This window comes from Alosa pseudoharengus, unplaced genomic scaffold, assembly GCF_046254945.1.
Source record: "Alosa pseudoharengus isolate Yale_2024_CS ecotype anadromous, Long Island Sound unplaced genomic scaffold, YU_APseudo_1.1 YU_APseudo_1.1_scf_9, whole genome shotgun sequence".
Lineage (NCBI taxonomy): Eukaryota > Metazoa > Chordata > Actinopteri > Clupeiformes > Clupeidae > Alosa > Alosa pseudoharengus.
In genome coordinates this window covers 40,615,517-40,642,756 of record NW_027468881.1, presented here as the reverse complement: position 1 = coordinate 40,642,756, position 27,240 = coordinate 40,615,517, and the positions used below count along the sequence as shown (strand labels likewise).

Here is a 27,240-nt window from a genome sequence, read left to right as displayed (position 1 = left end):
AAAATCCTCTGTTGAATGAAAGTAAATGTACGTTAAATATCTAAACTTTTTCTTGTAACCGTCTTTATGTGGCTCTTCTGAGATAAAAAAAAATAAAAAATTGGTAAAAGTGGCTCTCCAGGCAAAAAAGGTTCCCGACCCCTGGCCTAGGCCTACAATTTTTTATTACAACTCTACCTCTTTAATTCAGCTGTCTGGTTGAAGCCTGGAAATATTGTAAACAAAGTAGCATAGTTGGCTAGCTTAGCCTATCTACTGATTGGACTGTTCAGTTTCCCCATGTGTGTTTAAGTTTCAAGGTAATACTTGTTCTCCTTGGGACAGGCCTTTTTTGGGAAACGTTGGTATTGAGATGATCAGTCAACTTCAATGCAAGCGTTTTAAACAAATATGTGCAGCATGCTAATGATGCTAAGCGAATTTAATAGTAATTTAGCTAGTCTTCTTCTATGCGTCCTTGCTTTCACGATTGTGAATGTTTTATTTAAGTCGCCGTGTTCATTGAGCAGGAGAGGGAGGAAGAGTGAGAGGGAGAGGGAGGGAGCGCGAGAGAGAGGGGCAAGGAGAGGGGGTTTACTTCTATACTGTTTGTTAAAGTTGCACACATAGTCTACAATGAAAGCAAGGAGAGGTATGAAATTATTATTTATTTATTTATTTGTTTTTTGAACAACGTAGGCTACCGATAAGTAAAGCGGGAGATGTGGGTTGCTTTTGCGGCCTCGTAAACACTAGAAAGGGTGTGTCGCGATTCTGCCTTTTCACACCGTGACACAGTATCGTGGATATGAATGTCGCGATTTCGGTTTCGAATTGTAAATCGTTACAGCCCTACTTATAACGCTACGTAGACCTGTGGCTGCCGTAATATCTTATAGCGCTACATAGCCCTGTGGCTGCCATAATATCTTATAGCGCTACCTAGCCCTGTAGCTGCAGTTATATCTTATAGCGCTACATAGCCCTGTGGCTGCAGTAATATCTTATAGCGCTACGTAGACCTGTGGCTGCCGTAATATCTTATAGCGCTACGTAGACCTGTGGCTGCCGTAATATCTTATAGCGCTACCTAGCCCTGTGGCTGCCGTAATATCTTATAGCGCTACCTAGCCCTGTAGCTGCAGTAATATCTTATAGCGCTACATAGCCCTGTGGCTGCCGTAATATCTTATAGCGCTACCTAGCCCTGTAGCTGCAGTAATATCTTATAGCGCTACGTAGACCTGTGGCTGCCGTAATATCTTATAGCGCTACGTAGACCTGTGGCTGCCGTAATATCTTATAGCGCTACATAGCCCTGTGGCTGCCGTAATATCTTATAGCGCTACCTAGCCCTGTAGCTGCAGTAATATCTTATAGCGCTACGTAGCCCTGTAGCTGCAGTAATATCTTATATCGCTACGTAGCCCTGTGGCTGCCGTAATATCTTATAGCTCTACAAAGACCTGTGGCTGCCGTAATATCTTATAGCGCTACATAGCCCTATACTTCATTCAAAAGTGAAAGCAGAAGGTTGATCAGCTGTGTTCTAAAGAATGTTTGATTCAAGTTCAGCATGTGTTGTTGCAAACTATTTGTTTCTCAGCAAATGCCACGATGAACGGTAACAAATAGGCTAGGCTATGTAGGCTAAAGTCACATCGTGGGGAGTTTATTATTTCGTTTTGGCAAGTAGCCGTGTAATAAGTGGGATAATGTATAGAACGCCGGACATTATTGGGAAAATAAGTCCCTTCAGGGCGGAACAAGACCCCTCCGCTGCGCATTGGGGTTGGACTTATTTTCCCAATAATGACCGGCGCTCTATACATTATCCCTTACATAGCGCTACATAGCCCTGTGGCTGCTGTAATATCTTATAGCGCTACATAGCCCTGTGGCTGCTGTAATATCTTATAGCGCTACATATCCCTGTGGCTGCTGTAATGCCTTCATTAAATAGCGTTACATAGAGCCTAATATTAAGTATTGTGGGCCTGCAATGACAATGTCTGAGACTTCATTCTCCATATTACTGTATAAGTCATTGTAACATAAAAATGAGTTTGACGTTGTTTGATGTTTATTTTGACATAACTGCATTGTGCTTTAAAATACTATACCGAAACATGGTGTGGAATTCTTGCCATGTGACTGGCTCCTGTGTGTGTGTGTATGTGTGTGTGTGTGTGTGTTGCATGTCCAGTTCTAGAGGTAAATGGCATCTGTGTGTGTGTGTGTGTGTGTGTGTGTGTTGGATGTCCAGTTCTAGAGGTCACTGGCACTTTATCAGTTTCTAATGTCTCCCTCACAGCACTTGCAGTGTCCTTCTTTGCATCTCATTTCACTCTTGACCTTAAAGGAGCTCAATACCAGTGCTCTGTTAAAGGACTCCTGGTGAATATGAATCTGATTGTGCGCTTTGTTAAAGGCTTCCTGGTGAATATGAATCTGATTGTGCGCTCTGTTAAAGGACTCCTGCTAAATAACACCAGTGCTCCGTTACAGGACTCCTGGTGAATAATACCAGTGCTCTGTTAAAGGACCCCTGCTAAATAACACCAGTGCTCTGTTAAAGGACTCCTGGTGAATATGAATCTGATTGTGTGCTAGGGCTTTGACTTTTGCCCAAAAATCATATTCGAAGTTTGTTTGTTTATTAATATAAAAATTCAAATATATTCAAATATGTATTTATAATATTTTAATCATTATATGTCTTCAGTAAGACCGATATTGGTATCAAACTTAAAGGAGAATTCCGGTGTGATTTTGACCTAAAGTGTTTTGAAACATGATACCGAGTGTGAACGTATGTCTCATAGCCCATCTCGGCTTGTCCCCTGCACTCCGAAATCTGGCGCTAGTTAGCCGATGCTACCAACAAGGCGGTCAATGGTTGTGCCTCGGCATCGGCATAGCCATGCAAATAAATCACTGGTTTACACCATTTACGAGGCTCAATGTATCTCCACACTTCATTGGTAGACTTCCAAGGGCCCTGAGATTTAAAACGAGACATTGAGAACTTTGAAAAAGCACTGGTAGTTTACTTACAAGACGATTTATACAGACAGTATCTTCTCGAAGTTTAGCGTTTGCAGCCATCTTGAATTTAGTCACGATAAGTCGAGCGACGAGTAAGAATGAACAGGTATGATAAGGGATCAGATTCCAAAAATAATTCTGTGGAAATGCATGGATTACAGTTTCTTCCAGTAGCAGCAACTGGAATCCATGCATTTCCACGGAATTATTTTTGGAATCTGATCCCTTATCATACCTGTTCATTCTTACTCGTCGCTCGACTTATCGTGACTAAATTCAAGATGGCTGCAAACGCTAAACTTCGAGAAGATACTGTCTGTATATATCGTCTTGTAAGTAAACTACCAGTGCTTTTTCAAAGTTCTCAATGTCTCGTTTTAAATGTCAGGGCCCTTGGAAGTCTGCCAATGAAGTGTGGAGATACATTGAGCCTCGTAAATGGTGTAAAACAGTGATTTATTTGCATGGCTATGCCGATGCCGAGGCACAACCATTGACCGCCTTGTTGGTAGCATCGGCTAACTAGCGCCAGATTTCGGAGTGCAGGGGACAAGCCGAGATGGGCTATGAGACATACGTTCACACTCGGTATCATGTTTCAAAACACTTTAGGTCAAAATCACACCGGAATTCTCCTTTAAGTTCTATATGTTCTGTCCACCAGAGGGCAGTGTGTCAGTCAATGTCAATAGACTACGTGCACGAAAGGCTGAGTATTTATGCGTGTGTTAAAATTGTTATTATTGAGCATAGGGCTGGGCGATAAAACGATAGCGATATGTATTGCAATAGACATGTAATCGATATCAATAAAAAATACGCTTGATATAACATTCAGTAAGCATTGTAGTATGTCAAACTCTACCAGAGTAGGCGATCGAGGAGGCCTACTTCAACACACTCTCCTTGCCCCGTGCACTCTCTCTCGGCTCGTGTCCATTATTGCGGCGCGTAGACGCTTGCAGACGCCTAGCCCTCTCTCCCGTCGCCGCTTGTGGCCGTGTATAGGCTAAAGTGTATGGTGTAACGTTTTATTTTATCTAACATGCCAGCTAACATAGGCTACTAAAGTGGAGGTAGCCTACTACTGTTAACATATTTTATTGAAACACTCACAAATATCACTGACATGTTCCTCCAAAGCACATTCTGTCTTGGTTCAAGTGGCCAACAAGGTCTTTTTGATAGGGTGCAATAGCGAACTTGTTCTAAACTTAACTTCTTCGCCACTATATAGCTTAATATATTTTCATAAAACCTACACGATTATCAGGCGGAACAAATATTTCTCGCAGGCTATTGTTCCGGACCGGAAGACTAGAGCAAAGGACAGAACTTGTTTACCGAAGATGTACTTTCATTGGCTAACCGCCTCGCGTTAACCGCTCTCATTTGCATAAAGTTCAGCAGAGCCCAACTTCTTGACGCGCCGCCTCTGTTCGAATGGCCGCGCCGCCTTCCCAAGGTGCATTGCGGAAACTTAAACCACGCCTTGCCGCTCTCCATAGGAAATCAATGGGCTATGTGCGGCGCGATGGGCTTTGCCGCGATAATGGACACGAGCCGCCTCTCCCTCTCAACAGGCGCATCCCTCCTCAGCATGCACGTGTAATCCAAACATTAATCGTGCAAGACGACTGGCTAAATTGCTATTAAATCTGGTTAGCATCATTAGCACACTGCACGAATTTGTTCAAAACTGTTGCATTCAAATTGACTGCTAAATTCGAATCATCTCAATCCCGATGCAAATGGAAAAGTATTTTCCAAGACTCAAACGGGCCTGTCCCAAGGAGAAAAAGTATTCATTTGAAACATAAACACACGTGGGGAAACTGAACAGTCTAACCCAGGGTTCCCACGGGTCCTTGAAATCCTTGAAAGTTTGTGAATCTGAAAAAAATAATTCAAGGCCCTTGAAAGTTTTTGAAAAGAGACATAAATAAATGGAGGTCCTTAAAAGTCCTTGAATTTCTTTTTGAGGAAAAAAAATCCATACAATTACGTACAATTCCGCTTATTAACATGTACACGGCCAGCATGATTTTTGCGTGTTTCCCGCGTGTAGTGTTTGTTGCCCAAATATTTAATTTAACATTCTGATGAATAAACCGACAGGTTCATGGTAACGAGTTTTTACTTGTTTAGGACAAGTTTATTTCAGCTCAGTTTTATGCAAAATACAAACATGAAAAATAGAATATGCCTACTATCTGTCATATGACCAAAAATAAAAGAAAACTGCGACAAGGTATCCTTGGTCTGTTGAGGTAACATGGTTTAACCATGCCATTGCCCACGCTTAAAATTTATCGACACATTAGGTCCTTGAATTTAAGGATATTGGGCCTGGAAAGTCCTTGAAAGGTTCTTGAATTTGATCTTAACCAAGGTGTGGGAACCCTGCTAACCAGTAGACTATAGCAAATTAAGCTAACGTTACTTTGTTTACAATATTTCCAGACTTCAACCAGTGCTGCTTTTCATTCAGACTTATCTGCACATTTATTCATTTGAGTGTTTTTCATGTTTGTGTTGCCATTTCTTTTCCCTGTTTGCTTTGATTGATAACTGAGGTGATTAAAATCAGAGGAAGGTTAAGTTTAAAATAAAAGTGGGAACTCACTAAGCATGAGCCAGCCAGGATGCCAATGTCACCTATAGGAGCCCAGATGACCAATAATAGCCTTGCTAATGAGCTCGCGATTTTACTTCACCAGGCGTGAAAAAAACCTCGGAATCTGAATTGAAAACAACTTTTAAAACCAAATACATTTACAAAAAATGATCTCCATAGGCTACAGGTTTGAATATTCATTCATTCATTCATTTGAACATCCTTGAATTTCCCCTGGGGATCAATAAAGTATCTATCTATCTATCTATCTATCTATCTATCTACCTATCTATATTAAGAGATCCCTAAAATTTGTTCGAATATCTTTAATTTTTAAAAGAATCTAATTATATTCGAATAACGAAGTTCGGAGTCAAAGCCCTATTGTGCGCTCTGTTAAAGGACTCCTGCTGAATATGAATCTGACTGTGCGCTCATCTGTCTCCCTCTTTCTCTCTTTCCTCCAGACCCCTTTGCCAGACGCCCTGGACACAAAGGACACCATGAAGCAGGTAGGGGGCGTGGAGGCCTCTCTTCTCCATCATGTTCAGAAGTACTGATGCAGGTTCCCAGGCTCCGCGGGGAAAATAGTGGAGTCTCATGATAAATAAAAACAATTCAAACCAGAGACATTTGAAAAATATGAAATGTATAATTATGATGTTGATGAATAGATAGGCATCCTCTATGTATGAGTGTGTTGTGTGTGTGAGTGTGTTGTGTGTGTGCGTGTTGTGTGTGTGAGTGTGTTGTGTGTGTGAGTGTGTTGTGTGTGTGTGTGAGTGTGATGTGTGTCAGTGTGTTGTGTGTGTGATGTGTGTGAGTATGTTGTGTGCGAATGCGACGGCCTCGTGCTGATGCAGTGTGTGTGTGTGTGTGTGTGTGTGTGTGTCGTCTGGGCAGCAATAAGCGGCTTGGCTCCCTAGCGTTCCCAGCGTAGTCACACAGCTCCGCTGACCAACATGCTGTAAAGTTTGGCCGGTGGGATACACGACGTCTCCTTCATTCTTCACTGTCATGGCATCCTCTTGCAAAACAATCAGTGTGTTTACGGAGCAATGCTGAGAAGCATGAAAAGTGGTCATCTCTCTCTCTCTCTCTCTCTATCTATCTCTCTCTCTCTCTCCCCCCTCTCTCTATCTCTCTCCCCATCTCTCTCTCTCTCTACCCCCCTCTTCCCCCCTCTCTCTATCTCTCTCTCTCTATCTCTCTCCATATTTCTCTATTTCTCTCTCTCTCTATCTCTCTCTCTATCCCCCCTCTCTCTCTATCTCTCTCTCTCTATCCCCCCCTCTCTCTCTATCTCTCTCTGCCTCTCTCTCTCTCTCTCTCTCTCTCTGTGTACTCCTGTGGGCGCAGCTTCTGAGTAGTGTTAGCTCCTTCATCACAAGATGCCTTCCTTCGCTGCAGGGTCATGTGATGTGCTAATAACTGAGTGTTTGGGAGAAGAAGGAATGCTGTGTTCCATGTGTGTCCCACACCGTACTGTATGTTAAATATTAAACTCTGTGTCTTCATCAACCAAGTCTGTCACAGCTCTATGATAGTACTGAGCAATTCTGACATGTAATGACATTACAGTAATTACATGATTTCCCTCATACACTCTCTCTCTCTTGTCCTCTGCATATCTTAGTAGTTCCTGTTTCCAACTTAAAGGGACACCAGGCAAGCCTGATGCTTTTTCTCTACGAAACTCCCCCTCACTCGGTCTGAAGCTCTTTTCCTTTTCTTTGCATCTTCCGTCAAGGGTTTTCACTGCTTCTTCACTGGCTCTGCCATTATACACACGTTTGCAACAATCTCTAGAGTTTCGTTAGCCTGCCTCTGTGCTGTAAACTGATCCTGCTTTGGTCGGCGGGTAGGATACACCGAACTTGCAAGTGGGATATTCTTCCTACAGGCAGTAGGGGTGGGCGAGAGAACCTTCATTCGCCCCGTAATGAGTCATTTAACCATATACCGACTTACGAAGATGATTAATTAACACGAAAACGTTGCCTTTAAGGAGTGATGTACTTGCCCAAGTAATTAATAACTTGAGGAGTGATTTACTTGCCCAAGTAATTAATAACTTGAGGAGTGATTTCCTTGCCCAATAAAAGAGTAGTGTAACTCAAAGGGCTTGAGGAGTGATTTCCTTGCCCAATAAAAGAGTAGTGTAACTCAAAGGGCTTGTTCAGAGTCTCCTCGTCTGGCCTCCCAGAGTTGCAGCGCTTGCAAACTCCACAACTGCTGAACTTGTTCTTTTACTGTGTTAATAACCCACATGCTGTCAGGGGCAGTCTTCAAACACATATTAAACACATGCACACACACACATACACACACACTGACAGAAGCACACACACACACACACACATGCACACACACACACACACACTGACAGAAGCACACACACACCCACACTGACAGAAGCACACACACACACACACACACTGACCCAAGCACACATTCCAAGACTGGTAGGCAGAAGGAACGTCACAAGGAGTCTAAAGGGCACTACTCAGCCCTGTAGCCCTAACTGCTCAAACGACCCCCCCCCCCACCACACACACACCCTCTCCAAACACACCCCTACCCAACCCAATCCCCCCTCCCGCACACACACACACACACACACACACACACCCTCTCCAAACACACCCCTACCCAACCCAATCCCCCCTCCCGCACACACACACACACACACACACACACACACACACACACACCCTACCCAACCCAATCCCCCCTCCCGCACACACACACACACACACACCATACCCAACCCTACCCCTTGTTGTGTGGCTTATCCCCATTTCTTAGAGCTGCCCATCACAAAGCCGTACACCTCCTGAACTGAACTCTATAGCCTAGAGGACCAGACTTCACGCTAAAATGAACTCCATTTAGTTTTCCTTGAATCAAGAGCTCTCCTGCTGTGGTGCTGCAAAACGTATTCTCAGCACAGTAATAATCCCCACAACATTAACTGTAGTTATTTTCCGATGACCTTCAGATCTACAATTGTGTTTAGTTAAATGCCTTGGCTTTCAAATGCCTTTTCCCTTCAACTCAAAGCCAGCCAGTTCTGGAGTAGCCATAGGCCCTTGAGTGTTGTGTTGTGTTTTGTTGTGTTTTGTTAGTCTGTTCCAGGAGCCAGCTGAGGTATTTTGGACCCTCTTGGCTAACGGGGGAAACTGCTGTAGCGGCGGCGTGTTCCGGAAGGCTGGCCGACCTTATCAGCTCTATGCTTTTCCTGTGATTTTGTAGCAGCAAAGCTGCAGCCACTTCCAGAGACATGATCTGTATGGTTGCCAAGGTGACGCAAGAACAGGAGGCAGGAGGCAACTTGTAGTGGTTTTCAGGTAGCCTGCTGAGCTGTCACCCTTCAAGGCTGTCCTGTTACAATATGGAGGGCTCTGTCCTGTCCTGTTACAATATGGAGGGCTCTGTCCTGTCCTGTTACAGTATGGAGGGTTCTGTCTTGTTACAATATGGAGGGCTCTGTCCTGTCCTGTTACAATATGGAGGGCTCTGTCCTGTCCTGTTACAGTATGGAGGGTTCTGTCCTGTCCTGTTACAATATGGAGGGTTCTGTCCTGTTAAAATATGGAGGGTTCTGTCTTGTTACAATATGGAGGGCTCTGTCCTGTCCTGTTACAATATGGAGGGTTCTGTCCTGTTATAATATGGAGGGTTCTGTCCTCTCCTGTTACAGTATGGAGGGTTCTGTACTGTTCTGTTACAATATGGAGGGTTCTGTACTCTCCTGTTACAGTATGGAGGGCTCTGTCCTGTTACAATATGGAGGGTTCTGTCCTGTTACAGTATGGAGGGTTATGTCCTGTTCTTTTACAGTATGGAGGGTTCTGTCCTCTCCTGTTACAGTATGGATGGTTCTGTCCTGTTCTTTTACAGTATGGAGGGTTCTGTCCTCTCCTGTTACAGTATAGAGGGTTCTGTCCTGTTACAATATGGAGGATTCTGTCCTGTTACAGTATGGAGGGTTCTGTCCTCTCCTGTTACAGTATGGAGGGTTCTGTCCTGTTCTTTTACAGTATGGAGGGTTCTGTCCTCTCCTGTTACAGTATGGAAGGTTCTGTCCTGTTCTTTTACAGTATGGAGGGTTCTGTCCTCTCCTGTTACAGTATGGAGGGTTCTGTCCTCTCCTGTTACAGTATGGAGGGTTCTGTCCTGTTACAATATGGAGGGTTCTGTCCTCTCCTGTTACAATATGGAGGGTTCTGTACTCTCCTGTTAAAATATGGAGGGCTCTGTCCTCTCCTGTTACAGTATGGAGGGTTCTGTCCTGTTCTGTTACAGTATGGAGGGTTCTGTCGTCTCCTGTTACAATATGGATGACTCGAGGTGGGTCGGTACTCACCAGTGCGCAGTCCTGGCACTTCTACATTTTACTCTTAAGCCGCCTTCACTGCCGCGTGTTACGGGCGAACACATCAAATTTAATGAAGCATTTGGGAACACACTGGATAAACTTGAGGGATGTTTGATTAGTCTACTTGCCGTTGCTCCATGACCTGGCAGTGTGTGCATCTGTGGCAAGCCATTGTAACGTTTAATGTCTAAACATCAGATATGGCAAGCCATATGCAATTAGAATTATGCCTAGAAGCAATGAAACTACAGATATTGGTAATAAAGTGAAAATATAGTTAAATGTACAATACTGTCTTATCAATTGAAAAAAACAATGTAATGTTTTCACCCATTGGTTTGGTTGTTTTTTTTGTTGGCATTTTGTTCCCTTTATGTTAATCTCTGAGTACACCAGGATGCTTTATTTACATGTTAAAATCCCTACATTTCTACTGGGGGATGCCCCAGACCCCCCTGCAGGCTTCGCAGGTCTGTAAATAGGCCTTAGGAGTAAGCACACTTTGATTCAGCACCAATAGCTCTTAGTATATTTTATTCACTGTAAAAATGAAGACTATAATGTACACATAGCCGATACCTGTGGGCAGTGTGTGTATAGTGTTGTACACACATAGCCGATGTCTTGTGGTCAGTGTGTGTGTATAGTGTTGTACACACATAGCCGATACCTGTGGTCAGTGTGTGTGTATAGTGTTGTACACACATAGCCGATGTCTTGTGGTCAGTGTGTGGATAGTGTTGTACACACATAGCCGTTGTCTTGTGGTCAGTGTGTGTGTGTAGTGTTGTACACACATAGCCGATGTCCTGTGGTCAGTGTGTGTGTATAGTGTTGTACACACATAGCCGATGTCCTGTGGTCAGTGTGTGGATAGTGTTGTACACACATAGCCGTTGTCTTGTGCTCAGTGTGTGTGTAGTGTTGGAGTGTCACCATGCGCTGGTGAGAGCTCTCGGCTGCCCACGGCCGGCCGGCCGGCCTGCCTCCACTGAGTTCTATTTCTCTGTAGCGAAGGCTGCAGGCATCCCACGGGGGTCACGTGCAGGTCGAGCGTGTTGATTCGCCCACGTGGACAGCCCAGCCTGAGCAGCACACACACTTCCTCCTCAACACACACACACTTCCTCCTCAACACACACACACTTCCTCCTCAACACACACACTTCCTCCTCAACACACACACACTTCCTCCTCAACACACACACACTTCCTCCTCAACACACACACACTTCCTCCTCAACACACACACTTCCTCCTCAACACACACACACTTCCTCCTCAACACACACACTTCCTCCTCAACACACACACTTCCTCCTCAACACACACACTTCCTCCTCAACACACACACTTCCTCCTCAACACACACACACTTCCTCCTCAACACACACACTTCCTCCTCAACACACACACACTTCCTCCTCAACACACACACACTTCCTCCTCAACACACACACTTCCTCCTCAACACACACACACTTCCTCCTCAACACACACACACTTCCTCCTCAACACACACACTTCCTCCTCAACACACACACACTTCCTCCTCAACACACACACTTCCTCCTCAACACACACACACTTCCTCCTCAACACACACACTTCCTCCTCAATACACACACTTCCTCCTCAACACACACACACTTCCTCCTCAACACACACACTTCCTCCTCAACACACACACACTTCCTCCTCAACACACACACACTTCCTCCTCAACACACACACACTTCCTCCTCAACACACACACTTCCTCCTCAGTACACACACTTCCTCCTCAACACACACACACTTCCTCCTCAACACACACACTTCCTCCTCAACACACACACACTTCCTCCTCAACACACACACACTTCCTCCTCAACACACACACTTCCTCCTCAACACACACACACTTCCTCCTCAACACACACACACTTCCTCCTCAACACACACACTTCCTCCTCAACACACACACACTTCCTCCTCAACACACACACACTTCCTCCTCAACACACACACTTCCTCCTCAACACACACACACTTCCTCCTCAACACACACACTTCCTGCTCAACACACACACACTCCCTCCTTAGCAGCACAGCACACACACTTCCTCCTCCACACACACACTTCCTTCTCAACACACACACACTTCCTCCTCAACACACACACACTCCCTCCTCAACACACACACACTTCGTCCTCCACACACACTCACTTCCTCCTCAACAGCACACACACTCTCTCCTCAACACACACACACTCCCTCCTCCACACACACACACACTTTCTCCTCCACACACACACACTTCCTCCTCCACACACACACACACACACACTTCCTCCTCCACACACACACACACTTCCTCCTCCACAGGATGGAGCCCAAATGAAAGGATCCAACATGATCAATACAGAAGCTCTGGTCACTGATGGGATGATACAGAAGCTCTGGTCACTCATGGGATGATTTGTTTTTCTGGCCGATGATATTGTTGTTGATTTTTGCGTCCCCAAACAGAGCATTTCATGCAAAAGGAAAACAAAGTGTGTTGACACAAGTCTGACTCTTTAAAGACAGTTGTCCAAAATAACCCACAGAAATAAAAACATCTTGTGGGAACTGGGATATTTTGCAATGGGTGACTGATTATGATTTTCTTTTTTTAGGTCAGCGTCATGCCTAGTGTGGTAACGTGTTGTACAGGTCAGCTTCATGCCTAGTGTGGTAACGTGTTGTACAGGTCAGCTTCATGCCTAGTGGGGCAATGTGTTGTTTAGGTCAGCTTTATGCCTAGTGTGGTAACTAGGGCTGGTGTAACGGAGGCGAACTGAGCTAGCGTGCTAGTTGCCCGTGTAAATCCTCACAGCCCTAACCGTAAGAACGCTTCTAACCACTGAGTTGGAAGCCTGGGCTTTTAGCTCAGTGGTTAGAGCGTTCGACTCCCATGCCGGTGTGTGTCGAGGTGGCGGGGGGAAACTGAACAGTCTAACCAGTAAACTATGATAAACTAGCAAATTAAGCTACTTTTACAATAATTCCAGGCTTCAACTAGTGCTGCTTTTCATTCAGACTTATGTGCACATTTATTTATTTGAGTGTTTTTCATGATTGTGTTGCTATTTCTTTTCCCTGTTTGCTTTGATTGATAGCTGAGGTGATTAAAATCAGAAGAAGGTTAAGTTTTTTTCTTCTGGTCCTTATCTGAAATAGATTTTTTTAAAAATCAATAATTATCGATATCGCCTAATATGAAATACTTATATCGTGATACAGTTTTCAGCCATATCGCCCAGCCCTAGTGGTAACGTGTTGTGCCGTGTCGTTGTGCCGTGTCGTTGCTGTGCTGAACCCGTTGCTGTGCTGAACCCATAATGATGCCCCATGGGGCCAGAGTTAAGAGCTTGTTAACGGTGCTGGTGCTAACAGTGTCCTACATCCTGCTCTCAATCTCCTTTGGCACAGCCCCAGTCAGTCTCACAACAATAGTCTCACATCTCACATGACCTGCATGCATTCAGCAAGAGCCGTGTCTCTCAAACAGGACACCGTAGACACCTCACAGAGTCACAGGGCCCCAGGGCACCCTGACTGGGCTGTTCCAGGGCACTTGTGACTGGGCTGTTTTGTTGCGCGTTTGACTCCGCAAATAGAGAGCTCTCTGAGTTTGTTTGTGAACAAAGTGATGAGAGTGGAAATGTAAATATGTGAAAAGTAAATGGGGAAATGCCAGGACAGGGCGTGTGTGTGAGTGTATGTGTGTGTGTGTGTGTGTTTGGTGCGTGTGTGTGTCTGTGTGTGTGTGTGTGGGGGGGGGGGGGGGGTGTACTGGGGGAGATTTTTGCTGTGGGCGTGTACTAGTCTGGCCCCGCCCACCTGTGTCTCATCTCCTTCTCACTGAAAGACTCGTCTGGCCCCTCTAAACGCACTCACGTTTCCCTCAGCCACCAGGATTGTTAGTTTTGAAAATGTAAGTGACAGTGGTAAACGCCTGTAGCAATGACTGCAAATATTTAAAAAAGAACAGTTGCAACAATGTGTACATTTAATACAGCAAAGGTACATGACTGGTTCCTGACTGCCGATGCAGTTTATTATCAGTTTGTAAAGGTGGAAGTAACATTAGAAATCCCTGATCAATGTGATTTGATAGGCAGGAGCAGTGATTTCAATGTAAACACAAAGTCTACGCTCATCATAACGCTAGGGTTGGAAACATTTCCCAATGGCGAGCACCCAGACTCACTCCAGAAAGTGAGCGACTCCACAAAGTGAGCGACTCCAGAAAGTGAGCGAGTCTGGCGATATCAGCCGAGGTTTGCCCCGCACGTCAGATGTACATACTGCACTGGAGACAGTCGATGCAGCGTCAGTCCAAAAGTATCAGCATGTACCGATTTATGAGCACTCAGATACGTCATGCAGCTTCAGAGGGTACGTTTCAGGCCAGAGGTCTCCCGTCAGACGGAGCGGCTGTGTGGTCCGATGGGAGGGGTTGTGGGATAGCCGTGAACTCCCGCTGGCAGTCCCGCTCGGTGCCTGGGAGTCAGAACGTCAGCACAGAGATTTAGAGGCAGCGGGGCCAGCGGGCAGTGTGCAGGGGTGCACGGGGGCAGTGTGTGTGGGCACAGGCAGGGGGGCAGGGGGGCAGGGGGGCAGTCGAGTGGTGGAGCGGCCTCTGCGTCGGATATCAGACAGAGGAACATGCTTTGAAACGTCAGAATCACACTCCTTTAAAAATGAACTGTTCTATAGTGGATACATTATATGAGTAAATGAACTGTTCTATAGTGGATACATTATATGAGTAAATGAACTGTTCTATAGTGGATACATTATATGAGTAAATGAACTGTTCTATAGTGGATACATTATATGAGTAAATTAACTTTTCTATAGTGGATACATTATATGAGTAAATGAACTGTTCTATAGTGGATACATTATATGAGTAAATGAACTGTTCTATAGTGGATAACATTATTTGAGTAAATTAACTGTTCTACTATAGTGGATACATTATATGAGTAAATGAACTGTTCTATGGTGGATAACATTATTTGAGTAAATTAACTGTTCTACTATAGTGGATACATTATATGAGTAAATGAACTGTTCTATAGTGGATAACATTATTTGAGTAAATTAACTGTTCTACTATAGTGGATACATATGAGTAAATGAACTGTTCTACTATAGTGGATACATTATATGAGTAAATGAACTGTTCTATAGTGGATAACATTATTTGAGTAAATGAACTGTTCTACTGTAGTGGATACATTATATGAGTAAATTAACTGTTCTACTATAGTGGATAACATTATATGAGTAAATTAACTGTTCTACTATAGTGGATAACATTATATGAGTAAATGAACTGTTCTACTATAGTGGATACATTATATGAATACAATGTCATCATGAAGAAGCTCACTAATTGCACTTAAGGAAGTAGAGTTGTTCACAAGTCCATTTGGTGTTCAAAACAAGCCTGTAGTAATTACGCTGACATGTACTTCCCTTTGATTAAGCTTCTGTCAGGGTGGCGGTGTTTTGGTCTGTCCTGTGTGGAGCGGGTGGGCTGAGGAGTGTGTTGGGGGTTCCCCTCCCCCCCTCCAACGCAGTCTGGGGTCAGCTGATCTGTTATGGGTCAGGGGCCGATCACCTCCTCTGGAGCTCCTGCCAGACCAGGCCTGGGGGGCAGGCCAACACTGAAAACAATAAACAAAGACGTAGCCGACAAAAACAGTTTCACTCGTTTGTGTCTGACACTGGCCTCTGTGTCCAGCTGTTTCAAATTCTAGATTCTTCTCACCAGACTCATTACAACATTATTCTCCTTAAAACTCATTACAACATTATTCTCCTTAAAACATTCAACTCACCAGACTCCTTACTTACAACAGGACATCCATTAAACTCACCATACTCTACTCACAACACTACATCCATTAAACTCACCATACTCCTTACTGACAACACTACATCAATTAAACTCACCTGACTCCTTACTCATAACACTACATCCATTAAACTCACCAGACTCCTTACAGTACAACACTACGGGCTGTATTTTGGGTCACCAGCGCATGGCGTAAAGTTCGTTATTCACCGGCGCGAAGTTGAATTCGTTATTTTGCACCTTTATTTTTTAAGCATTGCGCCCAGGGGTGTGGCAATTAACAACCTAGGGAGGGACCTGGCGCATTGCTATCATACACCACCTAAACCTGGTCAGAAGTCAATGGCGAGTTGTTCATATGCTATTTTAAGAGCGCATGTCAACAGTCATATTGGCAGGTGCACGCACCATCCTTCTATCATTCATGAACGCACACCAGCGCACGTCCATGCAAAGCATTACAAATTGCACGATTACAATGGTAAACATAATTAGAATAAAGATATTACGAAATACTGTACATCTCATGATGAGTAGTTATTCACCATCATTTGCAAATTGGTAATGACGGTTAAAAGTGATTAGGGGAGAGGCGAGAGACACGTATGGAGCACAGCTGAAGACGCACTGTCACGAGATATAAGCAACTCCTCTGCAGGATAAATGTTGTTTTATTCAGTCATTTGAGCAACATTAGGGTAAGTGTTGCTTTTTCCAGCCTATGTTTTCGATGGTAACCCATTGTCAGTCAATAGTGAAAGTAACTGCATATAACTGTCTTGTCGTTGACTGACTCCTTGGTAAAGTTAGTTTCACTTTGCCAATGAGTTCAAATAATAGACGAGTGCAAATGCGTGAAGGCTATGCTAGGTTTTAGTAAAGCATGGTTTAAGAATGACTATTCCATACGGTCTCGCAAGCAGCCTCCTTCAAATGCGCCTTTGAATGCCAAGATACCGATGCATTTATTTGACATATCGCGTGTTGCGCCGTTAAAGGGAATGACAGATGTCATTCTCATTGGTTTAAAATTATGTTACGCCCCAAACACACCCATATGACTGATTAAAAGACCTAGGAACACCTTGTTACGCCATGCGCTCCACTTTTGAGAACGAAACCCCTCCCAATGTGAACTGGACATCCTACTAAATTTGAATAGACTTTTGACGAGTGCCCATGCACTTTAGAATGTCATGATAGGGCCCTAAATCCACTAAACTCACCAGACTCCTTACTCACAACAGGACATCCATTAAACTCACCATACTCCTTACTGACAACACTACATCCATTAAACTCACCTGACTCCTTACTCACAACAGGACATCCATTAAACTCACCATACTCCTTACTGACAACACTACATCCATTAAACTCACCTGACTCCTTACTCACAACAGGACATCCATTAAACTCACCATACTCCTTACTGACAACACTACATCCATTAAACTCACCTGACTCCTTACTCACAACAGTACATCCTTTGGCTGCAGTAGTAAGACTCCACAAAGCTTCTGAGCTATGGAGGCATCCGTGCAGCATAGGGATTCACAAGTCAGAAGGTAGTTTGTGGATCTGAAAACTTTTGGGGGATCTGTTTGTTTTATGTCCCTACTGTGTCAGAAGAACTGGAGGAGGGAGGAGGTGCTGTATTGCAGGAGGAGGAGGAGTGGAGGAGGTGCTGTATTGTAGGAGGAGGATTGTTAGTGGAGGAGGTGCTGTATTGTAGGATGATTGTTAATAGAGGAGGGAGGAGGTGCTGTATTGTAGGTGGAGGATTGAGGAGGTGCTGTATTGTAGGATGATTGTTAGTGGAGGAGGTGCTGTATTGTAGGAGGAGGATTGTTAGTGGAGGAGGTGCTGTATTGTAGGAGGAGGATTGTTAGTGGAGGAGGTGCTGTATTGTAGGTGGAGGATCGTTAGTGGAGGAAGTGCTGTATTGTAGGTGGAGGATCGTTAGTGGAGGAAGTGCTGTATTGTAGGAGGAGGTGCTGTATTGTAGGAGGAGGATTGTTGGTGGTTTTCAGCTCATGTCCCAAGAGTGCCACAGCAGCCAAACACACGCACACCCAGAGGAAACGCTCAAACAAACCAGCAACTGTGCGAGCCGCACATGTCAACACTAGACAGGAAATGTGGCGCATGAAAAGGAACACAGAGGCGGGGGCGGGGGGCAAGAGGGAGGCAGGGGCGGGGGGGGGGGGGGGGGGCAAGAGGGAGGCAGGGGCGGGGGGGGGGGGGGGCAAGAGTGAGAGAGTCAAAGGGACGGAGGTATTGATGAGCTGGTGCCAGTTAGGGGTCCTACTGTAGCCCCTCGTTGATCTGCTCAGCGGGGTAATTGCTCAGAAGGGCAGAAGAAAAAGAAAGGGTCCGCTTAGCAACAGAGAGGGCACGCTCCGCTGGGTCCATCAGTGGCCGACGGTTGTTCTGGCCCAGTTTGGGCAGTCTGTTTGGGTACTGGAGCGGGACAGGGACTCCTCAACAGATGAAGGAGGGGTTGGAGAGGGAGAGAGAGAGAGAGGGAGAGAGAGAGAGAGGGAGAGAGAGAGAGGGAGAGAGAGAGAGAGTGCTCAAGTGAAGCGAGAGAAAACGCAACAGACTGAAGAGGGGGATGAAGAGAGTTGGATTGAGAAAAATGTGGCCATGTTTGAAAAATGAGAAAAATGTGGCCATGTTTGAAAAATGAGAAAAATGTGGCCATGTTTGAAAAATGAGAAAAATGTGGCCATGTTTAAAAAATGAGAAAAATGTGGCCATGTTTTAAAAAATGAGAAAAATGTGGCCATGTTTGAATGATTTGGAAAACGTGAGCTGTGAGCGGAACCACACACGCTATTGTCATACACACATAACCACACACACTGTTGTCATACACACACTCTAAAAAATGATGTGTTAAAATGACACATTGCTGTGTGTGCTCAGGGACGACACATTTTGTGTAAATTTCAACACCGCAATTATGTGGAGATAGGCGAATTGTGTGGCTGTCTGGGTGGGTTAAAAAATTGGATCAGAAATAGCTAAAATTTGTCTTTAACCTTCTAAAAATGTGTTGTCCCTGAGCACACACAGCAATGTGTCATTTTAACACATCACTTCTTAGAGTGCACATAGCCACACACACTATTGTCATACACACAGAGCCACACACACTGTTGTCATACACACATAACCACACACACTATTGTCATACACACAGAGCCACACACACACTGTTGTTCTGCACACAGAGCCACACACACTGTTGTCATACACACTTAACCGCACACACACTGTTGTCATACACACATAACCACACACACTGTTGTCATACACACTTAACCACACACACTGTTGTTCTGGACACAGTCACACACACTGTTGTCATACACACTTAACCGCACACACTGTTGTCATACACACATAACCACACACACTGTTGTCATACACACATAACCACACACACTGTTGTCATACACACTTAACCGCACACACTGTTGTTCTGCACACTTAACCGCACACGCTGTTGTCACACACACACAGCCACACACACTGTTGTCATACACACTTAACCGCACACACTGTTGTCATACACACAGCCACACACACACTGTTGTCATACACACTTAACCGCACACTCTGTTGTCATACACACATAGCCGCACACACTGTTGTCATACACACATAGCCACACACACTGTTGTCATACACACATAGCCACACACACTGTTGTTCTGCACACAGAGCCACACACACTGTTGTCATACACACTTAACCGCACACACACTGTTGTCATACACACATAACCACACACACTGTTGTCATACACGCTTAACCGCACACACTGTTGTCATACACACATAGCCGCACACACTGTTGTCATACACACATAGCCACACACACTGTTGTTCTGCACACAGTCATACACACAGAGCCACACACACTGTTGTCATACACACTTAACCGCACACACTGTTGTCATACAAACAGAGCCACACACACACTGTTGTCATACACACATAGCCACACACACTGTTGTCATACAAACAGAGCCACACACACACTGTTGTCATACACACATAGCCACACACACTGTTGTCATACACACATAACCACACACACTGTTGTCATACACACTTAACCGCACACACTGTTGTCATACACACTTAACCGCACACACTGTTGTCATACACACATAGCCACACACACTGTTGTTCTGCACACAGAGTCATACACACTGTTGTCATACACACAGAGCCACACACACTGTTGTCATACACACATAGCCACACACACTGTTGTCATACACACATCCACACACACTGTTGTCATACACACATAACCGCACACACTGTTGTTCTGCACTTGGAAATGCTTTCTTCATCTTGCTCCTCACTAATCTAATCTACTGTAAGCTCAGCCAATGGGCTCCACTCATCGTTCCCAAACAACTCGTGCCTCATTGTGTCTGTTATTGCGTTTGATTTGATTTCCTCTCTACAGAGGGCACAAAAGGAAAGGCTTTGCCCTCAGCCTTGTGCCCTATTTCATTTCCCTCCATGATGTGTCTGTGTGTTGATGTCTGTGGGTTCATGTCCGTGTTGATGTCTGTGTGTTGATGTCTGTGGGTTCATGTCCGTGTTGATGTCTGTGGGTTCATGTCTGTGTGTTGATGTCTGTGGGTTCATGTCCGTGTTGATGTCTGTGTGTTGATGTCTGTGTGTTAATGTCTGTGTGTTGATGTCTGTGTGTTGATGTCTGTGTGTTAATGTCTGTGTGTTGATGTCTGTGTGTTAATGTCTGTGTGTTGATGTCTGTGTGTTAATGTCTGTGTGTTAATGTCTGTGTGTTGATGTCTGTGTGTTGATGTCTGTGGGTTCATGTCCGTGTTGATGTCTGTGGGTTCATGTCTGTGTGTTGATGTCTGTGGGTTCATGTCCGTGTTGATGTCTGTGTGTTGATGTCTGTGTGTTAATGTCTGTGTGTTGATGTCTGTGTGTTAATGTCTGTGTGTTGATGTCTGTGTGTTGATGTCTGTGTGTTAATGTCTGTGTGTTGATGTCTGTGTGTTAATGTCTGTGTGTTGATGTCTGTGTGTTGATGTCTGTGTGTTAATGTCTGTGTGTTAATGTCTGTGTGTTGATGTCTGTGTGTTGATGTCTGTGTGTTAATGTCTGTGTGTTGATGTCTGTGTGTTGATGTCTGTGTGTTGATGTCTGTGTGTTGATGTCTGTGTGTTAATGTACTGGTGTCACTCCTGCTCACTCCTCTCTTCTTCTCTCAGTTTCTATCAGAGAGGATCATGAAAGCTGCTAAAGCTGTGTACAGTGCACTAATCGAACGCAATCCAGGTTTGATCAGGGATCGAAAGCATCACTTAAAAACATACAGGTAAGTGTACTCGTGCACATTATCTCTCTGCGATTCCGTTGACTGGCGGCTTCCAAATCACAACTTGATATCCAGTCCTTTCCCATTGGTTTCCTCCACAGGCAGTGCTGTAGCGGGAAGGAGTTGGTTGATTGGCTGATTAAGTTACAAGACTGCTCCCAGTTACGAAGCCAGGCGGTTGGCATGTGGCAAGTCCTGGTGGACGAAGGCATCCTAATTCATGGTAAATGTGCTCCACAGCTGAATCAGAATAAATCTCTAATTCTGGGAACATAAAGGCTCACAGAGGCAAAGAACTACCAATAGACCTTGCTTTGCAGCAAAGACAACAGGCAACTTTGATAGCAGATTGTGTCAAACATTGTATTGGATTATTTCTGGAATAAAACTTTCTTTTCAATGTTGTAGTGAAGCAAGAGCTGAACTTTCAGGACAGAGACACTCAGTTCTACCGCTTCATTGACATGGAGTTTGACGTCGGCCAGTCAGGGGATGAGAAGGACTTCCGGGAGGAGGAGCTTCAGGAGAGCCTCTCCCTATTGGTCCAGATGGGCCCTGACGCTCTCCTCACAATGATTCTGCGCAAACCGTGAGTCCATTTTAATGAGCAAATATGTCTCTACATACCAATTACCATTGCAGCGGTGACAACGAAAAGGGTTTTGGCAGGCACACCAAGCAATATGTGCTGGCCCACTCAAACACCGAAAAAGGGGTCATTTTTGGGAAGCATGTAAATGTACCCAAGAGGATTTATTAGGTTAGATATATATACATATAAATGTACCCAAGAGGATTTTTAGCATTTTTATGTTACTGGAAACAACAAACCTGACCAATTTTGCTTTCATTTCAGCCAGTGCAGATATGTCCTGCCCACTGTAGCATACCATGTCAGTCTGTCCCCTTGACCTACACACATAGGATGAGACACCACACTACCACAGCCATATGAGACATAATCTCTCTCTCTCTGTCTCTCTCTCTGTCTCTCTCTCTCTCTCTCTCTCTCTCTCTCTCTCTGTGTGTGTTTGCGTGTGTTGCAGGCCGAACCAGAGGAGTGCGGAGGATCTGGAGGTGATTTATGAGGAGTTGATGCACATCAAGGCCGCGGCCCACCTGTCCACCTCAGTGAGTGAGATCCTCTTTCTGGGAGATACCACACACACACACACACACGCACACGCACACGCACACGCACACGCACACGCACACGCACACACACAAACACACACACACACACACACACACACACACACACACACACACACACACACACACCACAGTCTCGTACATCTCAGCACTGACTCATCTCATCTCCCCCTCCATCTCTGAGCTCTTTTGAGCTGTAAGGTAATGTTATGACTGAGAGGATCTCAGTACTGATACATCCACTGTGGCTTGCTTTTGAGCTGTAAGGTAATGTGATGACTGAGAGGATCTCAGTACTGATACATGCACTGTGGCTTGCTTTTGAGCTCTTAAGGGCTCTTAAAGAGCTGTGTTAGGTCAGCTCATATCCTGCTAATTCAAAAAGTAGTTTTACGTTGCTAAGGTCAGGCACAGCCATTATTCAGCCATGTATTGCCAAGTCACAACTAATCAAGGTCAAGGAATTAGCAGAGCTGCCAACTCTCATACATTGAGAGTGAGATTCATTCATTTGATTGGCTCCACGCACTCTTACACCAATCAAATGCGTGAGGGTTTGCAGCTCTGGAATTAGGAACTTGTAAAGCACAGTGTCCCAGATCCCCAAGGAACACTGGACAGAGCAGGGCTGTGACAGGAGATGCAGTGGCAATGCTAGCAGATTTGATAGTTAGCAATGCTAGCGAGGGGATAGTTAGCAATGCTAGCGAAGGGATAGTTAGCAATGCTAGCGAGGGGATAGTTAGCAATGCTAGTGGAGTATATAGTTAGCAATGTTAGCGAGGGGATAGTTAGCAATGCTAGCGAGGGGATAGTTAGCAATGCTAGTGGAGTAGATAGTTAGCAATTTTAGCGAGGGGATAGTTAACAATGTTAGCGAGGGGATAGTTAGCAATGCTAGCGAGGGGATAGTTAGCAATGCTAGTGGAGTAGATAGTTAGCAATGTTAGCGAGGGGATAGTTAGCAATGCTAGCGAGGGGATAGTTAGCAATGCTAGTGGAGTAGATAGTTAGCAATGTTAGCGAGGGGATAGTTAGCAATGCTAGCGGAGTAGATAGTTAGCAACGCTATCGGAGTGGACAGTTAGTTAGCAATGCTAGCGGAGTATATAGTTAGCAATGCTAGATAGCTGAGTGGACAGTTAGAGAGCACAAGGGGACCCAGCAGCCACAAGCAATGACAAGAACAAGTTAAAGATTGTTCAGCAAGGTCTACTGGTGGAGAGCGCTTCACAACCAGATGAAGATTTTATAAAGAGGAGGAGGTAAGAGGGACAGAATGGAGCTGATGCCCAGCTGAAGCTGAAGCAGACCCAGATAGCAAAGGGGCGTTGAATCCACGTTGAATCAACCTCCGCCGCTTCAAACAAACGTGGATTCAACGCCCCTCAACACCCCTTTGCTATCTGGGGAGAGGCCAGGCCCAGGGGGAACAATGGTGTCCAGGGGGAACAGTGTTGTCCAGGGGGAACTGTGGTATCCAGGGGGGAACTGTGGTATCCAGGGGGAACAATGGTGTCCAGGGGGAACAATGGTGTGAAGAAATAGCACAGGTAATTTTAGCGCTGCCAAATCTGTCCTGTCTGTCATCATCATGTGTGTTCTGTACTGTCTGTTGTCATAGTGTGTGTTCTGTACTGTCTGTTGTCATAGTGTGTGTTCTGTCCTGTCTGTTGTCATAGTGTGTGTTCTGTCCTGTCTGTTGTCATAGTGTGTGTTCTGTCCTGTCTGTTGTCATAGTGTGTGTTCTGTCCTGTCTGTTGTCATAGTGTGTGTTCTGTCCTGTCTGTTGTCATAGGTGCGGAAGGAGATGGCAGCTGTGTTGGCATTCGAATCTCACACCAAAGCGGGCACAGTCTGTAAGTGTGAACACCGCACTGACATTTTAGCCTCTGTAGTCAGCGTAATACACACACACACACACACACACACACACACACACACTGTACACACACACACTTTTATACATAGTTGTTAAAAACATACGTAAATGTTAGTGGAATGTAAAGGGGCAGGGGGATCTTTGTCTTCCAGTGTTCAGCCAGGGTGACAAAGGGACTTCCTGGTACATCATCTGGAAGGGCTCTGTTAATGTCATCACGCACGGCAAGGTAAATCCATTTCCCACTCACAGGATGACCTCCCAGGCCAGGCGTTTTAAATAGCCCTGCAAAAAAGGACAACAAATAGGTCATTTAACAACATTCCAGCGTGTGTCTGTGTGTGTGTCTGTGTGTGTGTGTGTGTGTGTGTGTGTATATGTATATGTGTCTGTGTGTGTGTGTGTGTGTGTGTGTGTCTCTCTGTGTGTGTGTGTGTGTGTGTGTTTATTTCTGTAGGGTCTGGTGACCACACTGCATGAGGGAGAGGACTTTGGGCAGTTGGCCCTACTCAATGATGCACCCCGAGCTGCCACAATCATTATGCGTGAAGACAACTGCCACTTTCTCAGAGTGGACAAGCAAGACTTCATACGCATCGTCAAAGTAAGCAGTGACAGTGACAGGCTACAGAAGACCGGTCAGAGCAGACAAAGATGGGCTTTATTTTACGGGCCAGGACTATATATATGAATATATACGCCTTCAGGCCCAATATTATTGGAGTATAATCCCTGTCAATCTGTTTGACTGCTTAAGAAATAATTCTGCTGCCCTAATGTATGTTACATTAATTATTTATATTTAGTTATATATTATTTATTAGTTATTAATTATTATTATATTATTTATTTGTGTGCTTATACAGATAAACAAGCATGTAGGTATTAGGTAGATGAGCAGTCTGCTCTAGACACTTTATGTGCGTTTATGTGTATTTAGCCATGTGCATGTCCTGATGACTGATGTGTTGTAGGATGTGGAGGCCAACACTCTGCACATGTTGATTGATGTTTTGTAGGATGTGGAGGTCAACACTGTGTAAATGTCCTGTTGACTGATGTGTTGTCTGCACATGTTGATTGATGTTTTGTAGGATGTGTAGGTCAACACTGTGCACATGTTGATTGAAGTGTTGTAGGATGTGGAGGTGTTCATGTTGATTGATGTGTTGTAGGATGTGGAGGCCAACACTGTGCGTCTGGAAGAACATGGGAAAGCCGTCCTGGTGCTTGAAAAAAGCTCTGAACAGGAGTCGGCCAATCAGGGAGGAGCAGCAAGCAGCAGCAAGTACGCAGCCAATCAGAGCTCGGCCTGAGTTTGGCCCTGTGAAGCTGAGCTGTAAATATGCTCAAACAGAAGAGAGCAAACAAACAGAGTTCTGGGAATCACCTGCCATGTTTGACTTTCAAAGTTCAGACTTCAGTAATATATCATAACCAACTCTCTCTCTCTCTCTCTCTCTCTCTCTCTCTCTCTCTCTCTCTCTCTGTCTCTCTTTCTCTTTCTTTCTCTTTCAGGTACACGGTGATGTCAGGAACTCCAGAGAAGATTCTGGAACATTTGCTTGACACAATTAAGCTAGACACAAACGGGAGTGACCAAATAGGTAGTGCAGCAGTTCTTTCCCAACTCCAGCCATCGCCATAGCGATAATGCCATTTTGTAGTGCTCTTGGCTCAGTGACAAGATGTCAGTGACGCATGATAATAGTCCCTTAAGGGAGAGAAAGGGCTCATTCATACTTAAGCTGGTCATCTGTCCTGCTTTTGTCCACCTGTGGGAACCACACTGTGGGCACGCTGGTGAGGGTCAGAACACCTAGCGAGGAACAGGCCTGCTCATTACAAAGGGCAAATGCCCTAGCGAGGAACAGGCCTGCTCATTACAAAGGGCAAATGCCCTACATGTGGCCTGGAGGAGCAGGAGGTGTGCTGTTAAACGTGTGTGTGCATGTGTGTGTGCTGTTAAACTTGTGTGTGCATGTGTGTGTGCTGTTAAACTTGTGTGTGCATGTGTGTGTGCTGTTAAACGTGTGTGTGCATGTGTGTGTGCTGTTAAACTTGTGTGTGCATGTGTGTGTGTGTGCTGTTAAACGTGTGTGTGCTGTTAAACTTGTGTGTGCATGTGTGTGTACTGTTAAACGTGTGTGCGCATGTGTGTGTGCTGTTAAACTTGTGTGTGCATGTGTGTGTGCTGTTAAACGTGTGTGTGTGCTGTTAAACGTGTGTGTGCATGTGTGTGTGCTGTTAAACGTGTGTGTGCATGTGTGTGTGCTGTTAAACGTGTGTGTGCATGTGTGTGTACTGTTAAACGTGTGTGCGCATGTGTGTGTGCTGTTAAACTTGTGTGTGCATGTGTGTGTGCTGTTAAACGTGTGTGCGCATGTGTGTGTGCTGTTAAACTTGTGTGTGCATGTGTGTGTGCTGTTAAACGTGTGTGTGTGCTGTTAAACGTGTGTGTGCATGTGTGTGTGCTGTTAAACTTGTGTGTGCATGTGTGTGTGCTGTTAAACGTGTGTGTGCATGTGTGTGTGCTGTTAAACGTGTGTGTGTGCTGTTAAACGTGTGTGTGCATGTGTGTGTGCTGTTAAACGTGTGTGTGCATGTGTGTGTGCTGTTAAACGTGTGTGTGTGCTGTTAAACGTGTGTGTGCATGTGTGTGTGCTGTTAAACGTGTGTGTGCATGTGTGTGTGCTGTTAAACTTGTGTGTGCATGTGGGTGTGCTGTTAAACGTGTGTGTGCATGTGTGTGTGCTGTTAAACGTGTGTGCGCATGTGTGTGTGCTGTTAAACTTGTGTGTGCATGTGTGTGTGCTGTTAAACGTGTGTGCGCATGTGTGTGTGCTGTTAAACTTGTGTGTGCATGTGTGTGTGCTGTTAAACGTGTGTGTGTATGTGTGTGTG

The 27,240-nt window shown here is 45.0% G+C and overlaps 1 protein-coding gene across 1 annotated transcript in view; it reads left to right on the top strand.

The window, feature by feature from the left end:
* rapgef3 (Rap guanine nucleotide exchange factor (GEF) 3) overlaps window positions 1-27,240 on the top strand; it is a 52,423-nt gene that overhangs the window by 10,825 nt on the left and 14,358 nt on the right. The window contains exons 2-11 of the mRNA XM_076276920.1: window positions 6,112-6,156; window positions 21,196-21,302; window positions 21,404-21,525; window positions 21,711-21,891; window positions 22,349-22,433; window positions 24,253-24,313; window positions 24,489-24,565; window positions 24,794-24,940; window positions 25,512-25,624; window positions 25,855-25,943. Of these exons, the coding sequence (XP_076133035.1) occupies window positions 6,112-6,156; window positions 21,196-21,302; window positions 21,404-21,525; window positions 21,711-21,891; window positions 22,349-22,433; window positions 24,253-24,313; window positions 24,489-24,565; window positions 24,794-24,940; window positions 25,512-25,624; window positions 25,855-25,943 (1,027 nt within the window). The remainder of the gene's footprint in view (window positions 1-6,111; window positions 6,157-21,195; window positions 21,303-21,403; window positions 21,526-21,710; window positions 21,892-22,348; window positions 22,434-24,252; window positions 24,314-24,488; window positions 24,566-24,793; window positions 24,941-25,511; window positions 25,625-25,854; window positions 25,944-27,240) is intronic.